Below are 12,449 nucleotides of genomic sequence, written 5' to 3' on the forward strand. Positions count from 1 at the left end.
ATATACAGAAGAAGAAATGTATATTAACACGTTAAGTGCGGTGGCTAATGCGCTGCATGGTTGAGTACGCAAAAACCTTTAAATTTAGTTTAGGCATATTGTAGAATGTACTGTGTTCCAGTCCTTGTGGACGTAGTTTTACAAGAACAGATAGCAGCACTACACAAAATTGCTAGCAGGCCCTTATTACTGCCAAATGGAGGGAAAAAGCAGGGACGAAAAACACCACCGATGAAATTGGCGGATTTGAAAACAAATTATACCAGATTGAAGTATAAAACTGGTACAAGCGGCAAGCGGCACAAAGTTTCCCGTGCGAGGCTGTGCTGTCACTGAATCAATACTTTAGAGTTAGGAATGCTACGTAGTTCAATGTAGTACGCTGCGCGAGCCAGTCCCACACTACGTTACATAACGTAGGCTGCACTCAACGTGTTAAAGGCAGTACTGATATTTAAACTAATATAGCTGCTTCATAGTCAAGACGATCAGTATAATGAATTTAACTCTAACTAAATCGGTAACAATATTACTCCATTAATATTTCCTACTGGTATGCCTAACTATACAATAGTAAAAAACAAAATATTCATTGACTATAATATACATTATGTTATTGTCAATGTCAATCCATAATCTATTATAAGTTGGCTAGTTTTGGAATATTATAGCTCCACTTTCAAATCTGTAGGTGTAGGGTACATGTTTTTTTATTTCAAAAAATGGCAATCAAAAATAGTGTCACAACCTCTCTTGCACTAGGTTCAGTATGCCAGCCACACGATGTTACCAATTTCTTTTTACCATTTAATTTAATGTCTATTAAAATATCTTTAACCCTTTGCGGTCGAATGGCAAATACAGGTCACCGCCCGCCATTTTCCTAACCGCTCAAAAATGGTGACCTATAATAGCCGAAAAATGAAAAAAAAATTTGAGCTCCGAGGGTTAACATTTTTTACTTGATGTTATTTATGTGTTCCTGACATTATGTCGCACTTCAAAAGTTTTAAAATAGATCTATAAGGATTTGAAACTAGTCATCCTATATATGATAATGCAATGACAACGATAAACATAATCTAAATTATAGTTAATATTTCTTATTTTTTTTGTTACTGACCTGAAAATTTAACAAATAAGAACTGTACATTAACAACTAACATGTTAACAGCAAAAGATTTGTCTAAAATTAATACCTAGATCCTATTCAAAACTTTAACAATCAAAACTTATATATAAAAGTAAAAAGTTGTATAAGTATTTAAAATTCATTTATGTACTTTGTTATACTCTTGTAGGATTTGGTCGAGGCCGAACTTCTTTTTGTAGTTGAAGAAGAAGTTTTTACATTGATGATGGGACTTGGAAGGACCCACCACCTGGGATACCTCAGACCATCGATTGCCGTGTTCTCTTAGCCCTTTCTTGAGTGCTTCTATCTCCTCCTCGGACCAACGTTGGAGAGGTCCAGGGCTGCTACCACTAGAACCTCCCCCTCCGGCCCCACTCTCATCAACTGGCGTCAACTTGCGAGAAATACGATTAAAGCAAGCTGAACAGCACTTGCTCACATTTGGAGGAATTTCTGCAAAATATAAAAATGTACTGTACTGTAATAACATGTAACACAATACAAAGTTTAAGTTTTAAACAAAATTGACACAGAGTTACAATTTTCTCAGGGATTAAATTTTACATTGTTAGCATAGACCATAGTTATTTTTTTTGGATTCACATGAATTAAGAGGGAATTTTGGAGTGTTAATTCAAAAAATACTAATGCAAAGGTTAGTTTTATGTTATTCTTTTAAATTCACTTATGTTTTTCTCCTTTAAATAGGATTTGTTTACAAATTTCTGTAAATAATTTGTTGGAATAAAGATATAATTCATTCATTCATAATTCATTCATTCATTCATTCATTTGCAATTTCTTGGATACCAACAAGAATTTGATGGGTTTAAAAGGTCTAATTTCCATGAATTATCTAGTATGCCTACAGCACAATTAGGCTATATCAAAATCCCTTTGTATCATATAAAGTGAATAAAAAGGTTCCTGTCCAAAAAAGAACCGGATTACACCTTTTCAGTACATTGTTTATCTTCAAACAATCACCATCAAAGAAAGATACGCAACTAAGGTTGCATTTTAACCCAAATATGAATGAAGAGAAATGGATGAGGTGTTACTTAGCTTTGTTACTTAGTGAGACCAGCTGTTTTTTGTTTTTTATTACAATGATCAAGGACATCTGTGCATAGATTTTAATTATAAAAAGCTACTGAAAACAACTATTCTAAGAATAAATTTGGTTATTTTCTGATAAACTCTATAACCACTTAGTTATAGTGAGACTAGTTCTATCCCACAAGTCGAAACCAAACACACCCGAGTATGTTGTGTAGTTCGACCAGTATAAAGATTTGTTGTCCAAAGACATATTTTGGTCTCCTAGATAGGATTGAGTATGGTAAATTGAAATTGGAAACAAGGAACAATTCACACGGAGTACATTGAACAGTTCAACCATTACTTACGGAACTCAGCTGCGATCGGGTCCCGAATGTGACGAGGTAGTTCAGGCCATTTCATCGGCAAAGGCCGCAGTCTCTTGACTCGGTGCCCCTTGGCGTTGGGACAGGTCGGCAGTGGACAGTGTGTGTAACGGGATCGAACAGCTTTACAACGGCAAGTATTGCAAACCCGAGCTCCAGGAGCGATGTCTTCTTCGCGCAGTCCATACTGAGAGGCATGGGAGCGGGGCAAAGCTCTCGTCATCTCTGACTCAGTCTTACACACCACACAAAGCTGGGGGCCCTTCTCTGCGTCTGCAACCAGAAGTACTAAATGAAATAAACTTCAATAATTACCGTATATAAAAGATTTATCTATTTATTTATCCATCTATCTACTTATTTACTATTTATTTGAATACACCATTTTACAAGAATAGATTGACAAACAGGAAAACTATTTTTAACTATTATCACAGCTCGAAAAAGTAGACGGACTTAACCCTTAAGCGTTTTTTTTTAAGCTGGAGCGCGCGCATGGGGTCTAGTAAAAATGGGTATAAAAAAGTTTTTGATATTTAGCTATTCCAGATAGCTTTCCAGATAAGTTTTTTGGCAAACTTTCAATACTGTACCATCAAAGTTATATATAAAAGTCATAAAGTTATCGATACTAAATATGATAATAAAACTGAGACACTACAACGCCCACGAGGGGATCCCCCAATGAACACCGTACTGGGGTACTGGTAACACAAGCATGCACTTGGGGGTATGCCAGACCAGGGTGATGATAACAGGTCAATGACTTGGTCAAGACTAACAACCCTGCGGCCAGATGATAGCATATGCTATTTTAGGCAGCTACTGTTATGCTCACCAGGGTTGCCACCATACTTGGAAAATGATGACAAAATTATCACGTTTTTAAGGGTTAATACTAATAGTACATTGATTGAAGTGAGAAATGACAAAACTGCAATAATTGGTGATTACAATGATAAGAGTAGAAGCTAAATTCTTGAACCCTTAACAAAAAGTCACATACTGAAAACAGCAGCTAAGGTGTGAGATCTGTGATCCTTGGTATGCAAATGACCATGTCCTAGATTTGGGTGTGTTGCTATCATAGAACTATAGTTGCTATATTTCACATTTAACGGCTCAGAACTCAGTGTGAGAGAGAGAGAGAGAGAGAGAGAGGGAGAGAGAGAGAGAGAGAGAAATTTGATTTATGGTATGTTGATAAAATATTTAATGGGTTGGGATTGCTTTCTTATAAAAGAGTTTTTGATTATTCTATGAAAATGCAGACTCAAAAAAATGTTACGCCCATGAATTTCCAGTAACCAAATGGACAGGACAATGGAAAAATTGGGCCAGGGAAAAGTTGAATAAAAAGAACTAAGCCACTTCCGATTGAAAACCTTATATATAAACCCTTCAAAGACCATTGAATTTATCTAAGTTTTCCATCTTTTTTCAATTAATTCTATGTTAATTATCAGTACAAATTTCTATCGGAATAGATCTTTTAATAAGAGTTACCAAGACTGAAACACACAGTTTTAAATATCTGCATTTCCAACCCCACAATTTTATGTTACACAACCCTATAGCCCACTCAAAATTTAGTTAAGTAATTGAATATGCACCCTGAAATACAAGACCGAATGGCAAATGTTAGCAGCTGTTTATAACTCCTATTGTATACATTCGGCATGCATATGGACATCTATTTACATAAAATAGGATTTTAAAATATATTATTGTGACAACACTTTTTGGAGGAACATAAAAAATGTATCGTACCATAATGGTCCCAGGGCCAAAACGGTATCAAAACCAAAATGGTAAAAGTTCCCTAACACTATGACATGTTTAATTTAAAGACAGGGGGGTTATTGATTGGTCAACTTTATTTTTTTCAACCACACATTCAACAACGGTATTTATAATGGACAAGGTTTTTTGTTTACTCAAAATATCTATTGTTTTAAAAAAATTATTTTTTATATAGATTTCATACCAGCATTAAGCATCAACCAATGCATGTAATCAAGGTGTATGTACAATATGTTTAGTGATCTAAATATCCTAGAGTGCAATTTGTAAGTCACAAAGAAAATACAATTTGAATCACAACCACAGACAATGGAACATTAATTGGTTCTATAGTCTGTGATCACAACCCAATAGTGGTGTAGTACAAATTTTGACAGAAAAAAACACAAGTTAACAATTAGAATAAAATCAAAATAAATGTTATTTCCAAAAATGTGTAGAACGCACAACATACACTTCCAGTGAAACAAAACATCTTACTTAATCTATTGCACAAAATAAGATCAAAACTATACATGTAAATTTGGGAATAATGACAAAGCATAGTTGGGAATAACGACAATGTTCAATCAATATACTGTATAACATTTACCCAATAGGCCTACATGTGCATAGGTTCAGTCGCTATCAGTGACTTGCTCTATGTTTGTATTGGAGAATAGGCTATAAATAAATGTTTGGTTAAACATACAAAAGCAATAGTAGTTGTGTAAAGTAATGATTAAGGTTAATGAGTAAAGTTGAAGATTAAGCTTTAATGTAATGCTATTAGATAGGAGGAAGCAAAGTATTGGACATGGACAAAAATATTCTTCTAGTATAGGCCAACTCAATATTTAAGTATTCAGTTAGTAATTTTCAATTTAAATTTAAAAACATTACTGTCACAAACTATTTATCATCAAACATAACAGAATATATTACGTTAAGAGCATGGTAGCCAACATTAAACACATTAACGCCAAAAAATATATAACAGAGAGGATTAATTGATGTCGTTTAAGTTGTTAACAATCGCAGTCGGCTGAGATAATGACAGGTTTATCACACGATAAGCAAAGCCGCGCTGTACGTACGTGTGTGTGTGTGTGTGTGTGCGTGTGTGCGCGTGCGTGCGCGCACCGGGTATTAGTTTTAAAGTGATTGGCGCTTAACTCACAAAGTGCAACCATTCGGTATCCTATAATCCGTTTATAGCGTTCACGTCAATTCCATTAAAAACAACAGTAACGGGTTAATCATCGTACCGCACTCCATACATGCAATTAGGACAATTACCGCTTGCATTAATAATAACCCATCACATTAGCAGGAGTTACAGCACAAAAACCATGGACGACACTCTTGTCAAAATTATTTGATACCGTTCTGTGTTATAATTCTCTTTGCTAGATCGAACTGCTTTTTGTCCTTTTACCTTAATTACATATTGTCCGGATTTGCTCCCCATTACCCCAGACGAGGGTAATATAGGTAATTACAGTTCCCATGACCATTGGTCCACGGCGATCTTATCACTGTGGCAGTGTTAGCCTATGTACAAAACTATTTATATCTCAACTGGCACATTAAGCGGCCTCCGTTATCAATGCAAAGGCTCGTCCATTACTTTTTTTCTTTTTACATCATAAGATATTGTATTTTGAATTCACAATATAAAACTTTTAACAGAATCTATTTTCATAAGCCTATCCGTAAAAAAATAAGTAGGCTTGTAGAATTCCGAATCGACGGAACTCGTTTAATTTAAGAGCTGAGCATAAAATATTTTTCTAAAGATCGTGTCCTCTATCTAAAGACTAAACGTATTTTAGGTTCCAACTCGCGTGTTTACAATGAGGGTTTGGAAATATGGAAAACATAAAGCAGGCTGAGATTTGAAGAAAAAAAACCGAACCTATGATTCCTAAAAAAAACTATTCTCCTTTCAGCTTACAATCTCCAAAATAAAGTTTTAACATCGATTTCTAACACAACGTAAAATATGACATGAACTAATACATGCATTTATTAACATTTAAAATCATTCACTCGAATCCCTATTCTCTTCAACGGATTTTATTATTTAAGAGATTGTTGTAATACAAAGGAAAATCACGTAGCAGGGATGATAAAAGAAAGAATATTTAAAGCAACAAAACGAGATTACTGGTACAGTACAACACTTGGAGTAATAAAGTGGCAAAACAATTGCAATCCCTTGATGTTTGTTTGAGCGATCTCCCTACTTTTTGATTCCCCAATTGCGGTCGGGAGGGGGGGAGTTTGCTGCGAGGGGGGTAACCCTAATTAAGTGATTCCGTCTTGATCGACTGACAGCAGTGGATCTACACTGTCTGGTATATAACTGAGTCGTACCGATATTATCGTCCATTTATCATTAATACACATAGTTCTTATACGTTCGTATTGGTAGACCAATGGAGTTCATAATTGACTAAGCGTTAAAAGTTGCTTAATATAAATGCACATAGACGTCTCAGATTAAAGAGAAGCGTGTCACGGGTAGAGAAAGTCTACTTTTTACTACTAGCAGAGATAAATTTGTGTTGTTATCGATTATTTTAATTTCTTTCTATCTTTCTAGTTTTATATAGAATCGTTCTTGAATTATATAATGTCTATTAAATTTACGTAAAATAATGAAATGCGCTAAAAATTAATCAATGACGAAACAATTCTTTAGCAGTTATCAAAAAATAAAGAGATTAACAGTGCAGCATTCCGAATGATAAACTACCCTCAACTGAGAAGCGTTGGCGGTTTAAAAATACTCAGCAGCTCAAATTCTTAATTATTTAAAAACCCACAATTAGATTAAACCACGGCAACATCAGCGTGAACGTGAAGAACCGCGTTTAGAGAAAACAAATACTGAGACTCGCTTAAAGTAATAAAATGGTCGCATTATGTTAAATCCAAACACAAAATAGGCATAAAGAAACAAATAACAAGGATTGCCGGCACGTATTTCCCCGCAAGATGGATTATTTCCTTCCTTGTTTTCATATGTACACAGCGGTGTTTGCATTGCTTACCGAGCTAATTGGATGAAAACAAAAAAGAGGGGCACATTCTGAGGGGGTTCCTGCATCTCGCCTGGGGGACGGGGGGTGGGGGTGCTGCAATTAAAATTAGTGGTCCTTATACCTTAACGCGGGGTATTATATCGATGTCTAGTATTACTGGTCTCTCTTGGGTAGGGTAGAGAAAAAAATAATTGAAGATTGACCTTCACCGCGGTCTATAGTCGCGAGAGTGGAAAATACGCCATTTATTTTGTTTCTGCGTACAAAGTAAGTGGCAAATGCAAATAGGTCGGTAATCAATCTTACAATTAAATGCTATCAGGTAATCATAGCAGTTTTAAATAGCGCCAATCCATCTACTCTAGACGTAATCAAAGGTAAATATCACATCATAATCAATGTATCATTTTTGGTGTTATCAGTTAAATGTCGCCAATTCCCCCCTCCTAGCCCGTTCAAGTACTCATATTTAAAGGTAAGCCACATTAAAACTGTCGATTTGGAAAACAATCCCGTTTTGCCAACTGCAAGTTTAGTTGTATTTTACTTGTTTTTATTTTTACCGCTACAAACTGCACTTAACCCCTTAACTAACCTGCTGACAAATGTCACATTTTCCTCATACGCAACCACAAAAAAACCAAATAATAATCAACGAACAAAAATCAACAACGAAGAACAAATTATTTTGAGTTTTGAGACGAATATGAAAATGGCAGATAATTGAAGGTAAATGCAAGACGAGAGAGCAAGATTGAGAATCTAGCAGAGTTGGATAACTGAGAATACCGCTGACTAACCAAATACACATTAACTTCTCCATAAACTGTTTACTGAGCGCTAATTAGTAATTAACGAGAGATTAATTAAATATCTGGCAAGCGAAGGTAAGCAGTATCTCGCCAAGGTAGATCATTCCCCGGCCAGCCCCTCTTCACCGTACTGTACTTCTACACGCCCTCGTACTGATCCTGATAATTTACCCTGTGGTCCAGAAATCTACGAAATAACGGATGCATTGCTGGCTTTAACAGTTTTCTGACTTCGGAACTGCATTAAGTCAATTTGAGATACAAACTTAAGCTTAAAAATCAGATCAAAATATGTTTTCTTGATTGGACATTACAAAATGCATTGCCTTGTGTCATAGCATATGCAGTACTGTATATAAAAATATAGACATATGTTATCAAATAGAAATTAATTAACTATGACGAATAATAGTAAATTTATTACTGGTGCTCGAAGTGGTTTACGGCACAAGCTCAAGTTGAACGAAATGAGCGAGAGTCGAAAATACACCACCAGTCGTGTGTAGTAGGTATAATAAAAATATTTTTTGCCTAAAAATTAGCACAACTATGGAATTTGATACAGATGTTGGGTGTATTTTCCTTTTGGACATACTAAAAGTCCCCTAAAATTGAAGCAATAAACATAAAAATTGCCACTTTAGCAATTATTCACGCGTGTGGCGTGTGTGTGTGTGGTGGCCGCCATATTGGAAAATAGCTGCATATTTCTGTATTTTTGGCTATACATAATGGCTACACATTGGCTATACATAACATAATGTAGTTGCTATATTATTACAAATACAGGAAAAAGCTTTGTATGCAAAATGTAGTCTACTTAAAAATACTGTACACATTTTTGGTTCTTATAATGTTTCTGTAAACACAACGGTTTTACAGTTATTTGCGATTAAGTATGGTTAGTTTTTTATGCATCAAAAATAGGTGAAACTTATCGAAATCGACGGTTACTTTCAAGGGTTACAATTCATCCCACTCAGTTAAATAGAGTGATAAAATAGATAAAACATACTCCCTTAATAGATTTCTCATCCTTATGGAACAGCTGAAGACAATTTGATCGTTAGTTATGTCCGGTGCACTATAGAGGTAGTGTTTATTTTGTTTACAATTTGTTTCATGTAATTTCAGTCATTTAAAACATCGTTAAACCAAATAAAACTATCCAAACGTAAACATTAACTCGTAGTTGTATAACCAAACAGTAAAGCACAAATCATTGAATTAACCCTACAAATAGAAACAAAATGTTGTCAATATATTGTTTGTCACACTAACTTCACAATTATTTAGAGAAATAATTCGCAACACGTAAATATCGACTATTATTTAACTTTGCAAATTAGCTCCCAAAATGGTTCCTTCTTATTCTGATATTACACATGACATGAACTGTTACTGCTATTTATATACAATATGTGTTACTCCACCAACACAATAATAAATTACATATCAATTTTGATTTTTATTTATGTAAATGTCGATATAAAGTGGTGTGCTGTGGGGAAATATACCATAAGACACGATGATAAACACAAACTCTAATAACGATACGATAATTTTTTGTTAATAGGGAATATTTTCTTCGACATAGTTAGCGAACAAATTTCGAAATTATAGAATATTTTTTACGAAAACTCACTAATTGAATAAAAACATTTGTCAATACTCAATAGTTCGAGTTGTTTTTATAATATTCTTGAATCTAAAGCTCTGCTACTAAGGCTTAAGCTTACTTTTCTCTATGGTGCCAATACGTATTTCACGACATAGTACTATTTCGCTATTTTATTGAGCGACTCGATATCAATCAACAATATTTAAAGTGTTGAAGGCCCAATTCAATTAAGTGTTAGTTTTTCGATTAAAGATACTGCTGTGGTGGCACTGGATCGACAGAATACGTTTGTTAAATTTCGGTAAAAATGTATGTATGTATATATATATATATATATAAATGTGGAATGTACCTCTTGATACAGCTGTAAATATGTATATATAAAATAAGGTTTGCATGGATTCATTTTACAAATCAAAAGCCGGCTAACCAATACATTGAGGATCAGAAAAACATTATGAGGTTGATTTCACTGCTACTCATAGGCCTGTATAACTAGTGACGAATGAAATGCCGTAAACACAAGACCAAACCTCAAAATGTGCGGTGTAAATCCAAACACAATAAATGTGACCTGACAGAGGGGTGATATTGGTAAACCACGATAGAGTTAAGAATAAAATCCTAGTATAGATTCCACATTTGTCATCAAATTATGAATCCATTGTGAACGTCAGTGCATCACATCAAAGTTAGCAAGTGGCTCATATAATAGTCAGGAGCACCACAAGCAAATAATCCCATTATATTGACTTTATATGGTTAACCCAACTATCCGAACGCGGGTTCCTGCTTAATCCGAAACCTCTATTATTACGGGTATTATTCAATTCATGGGAAAACTGAAGTGTAAAACAGCTTCAACGACGAAGTACAGATTTCCTATTTTGTCTATTGCAATCCCATTTTTGCGTCAATTAGGAATAATATTTTCGGATGATTCCTGTTATCTCACAAAATAATTTACGATTCAGAAGTATATAGGCAGTTTTGTGTGACGTATAACTAATACCCAAAGCGACTAAAACCATAATATTAACAGTTGTATTAAATTCGTTTTTATTTTAATAAATAACAAAATTTTGTTGGATGCCTTTTTGAAGAACATAAAAAGTTCTCAATACATTAATAAGAATATTTCTTCATGCATGATTGAAGTTATGTGAGATTTCAAATGTTGGTGTTAAAAAGACTTATATTATTTGTCTGAAGAGCATGTTGTTATTCAGTCTGTCATGAGTAAATGTTATTTTCTTTGATCCATTGTATGCCAGTGGGCATCGACCAAATAATAGCAAGTCAAAAATCAAAGTTAAAAATTATTGTGTAAACATTTCTTAAATATTTAGTAACTTACTTTGAAGCAGGAAAAGGAAAAAATCAGACTTATTCAAAAGCTCTACTTAGTTACGACTCGCAAATCGCAATGAGGTGAAAATGAGCTGATATAGGTGTGTAGTGGTGTGGTACTATAGTTATTTAAATTTAAAGAATACTTTTTAACGCAAAGTTGTTGATTGTGAAATGAATAAAATAAATATTAGAGCTTACTGTAGACTTAAATAAAATATACGTAAATTCTATTTTAGAATGTATGTACCCACGCACAAGCCATCGCTAATGTGGAGACATTTTCCTCGAATTTTTATGATTATTATTAACATGAAATTAAATAAACACTTCGTTATCTCTTACGTTAATTCCAGACCAAATTATTAAAACTCTACGTACGGAAATTAAACTCAACAATCCGTTTACGAGTTCATGCCGCTATACGCTCTAATAATTTGCAATCACCGACTATGTATAATTAATTGATATAAAAGAGTGTATTACCAAGGGTCTTGCATTTTTATAATTGTACACAATGTGAGCAGAATGATCTCGCTCGGCTCAACTGGCATAATACGGAATACGATATGAGCAAATCCTATTGTTTGCAGGGACACTAATGCACAGTCAGGCCGTGTGTAGAATACCACGGGGAGCAGTACAGTCCGAGATAAAATACTGTCAGTTCTGTGATGTTTTGGCGACCAGATTGTGGAAACACGGATACAGTCCGAGATGAAATACTGTCCCAAACATACTGTCAGTTCTGTGATGTTTTGGCGACCAGATTGTCGAAACACTGATACAGTCCGAGATGAAATACTGTCCCAAACATACTGTCAGTTCTGTGATGTTTTGGCGACCAGATTGTCGAAACACTGATACAGTCCGAGATAAAATACTGTCCCAAACATACTGTCAGTTATGTGATGTTTTGGCGACCAGATTGTGGAAACACTGATACAGTCCGAGATGAAATACTGTCCCAAACATATTGTCAGTTCTGTGATGTTTTGGCGACCAGATTGTGGAAACACGGATACAGTCCGAGATGAAATACTGTCAGTTCTGTGATGTTTTGGTGACCAGATTGTGGAAACACTGATACAGTCCGAGATGAAATACTGTCCCAAACATATTGTCAGTTCTGTGATGTTTTGGCGACCAGATTGTGGAAACACGGATACAGTCCGAGATGAAATACTGTCAGTTCTGTGATGTTTTGGTGACCAGATTGTGGAAACACTGATACAGTCCGAGATAAAATACTGTCAGTTCTGTGATGTTTTA

The 12,449-nt window shown here is 34.8% G+C and overlaps 1 protein-coding gene across 9 annotated transcripts in view; it reads right to left on the reverse strand.

Annotated features, from left to right (window-relative positions):
* LOC128999132 (uncharacterized) overlaps positions 1-12,449 on the reverse strand; it is a 163,669-nt gene that overhangs the window by 26,597 nt on the left and 124,623 nt on the right. For all 9 annotated transcript variants that reach the window (XM_054425499.1, XM_054425503.1, XM_054425502.1 and 6 more), the window contains 2 exons: positions 2,545-2,835; positions 1,284-1,588 (listed from right to left, as the gene is read on the reverse strand). In XM_054425499.1, the coding sequence (XP_054281474.1) occupies positions 1,284-1,588; positions 2,545-2,835 (596 nt within the window). The remainder of the gene's footprint in view (positions 1-1,283; positions 1,589-2,544; positions 2,836-12,449) is intronic.

This window comes from Macrosteles quadrilineatus, unplaced genomic scaffold (genome assembly GCF_028750875.1).
Source record: "Macrosteles quadrilineatus isolate MER2022 unplaced genomic scaffold, UCM_ALF_1.0 Scaffold_7__1_contigs__length_78375512, whole genome shotgun sequence".
Classification (NCBI taxonomy): Eukaryota; Metazoa; Arthropoda; class Insecta; order Hemiptera; family Cicadellidae; genus Macrosteles; species Macrosteles quadrilineatus.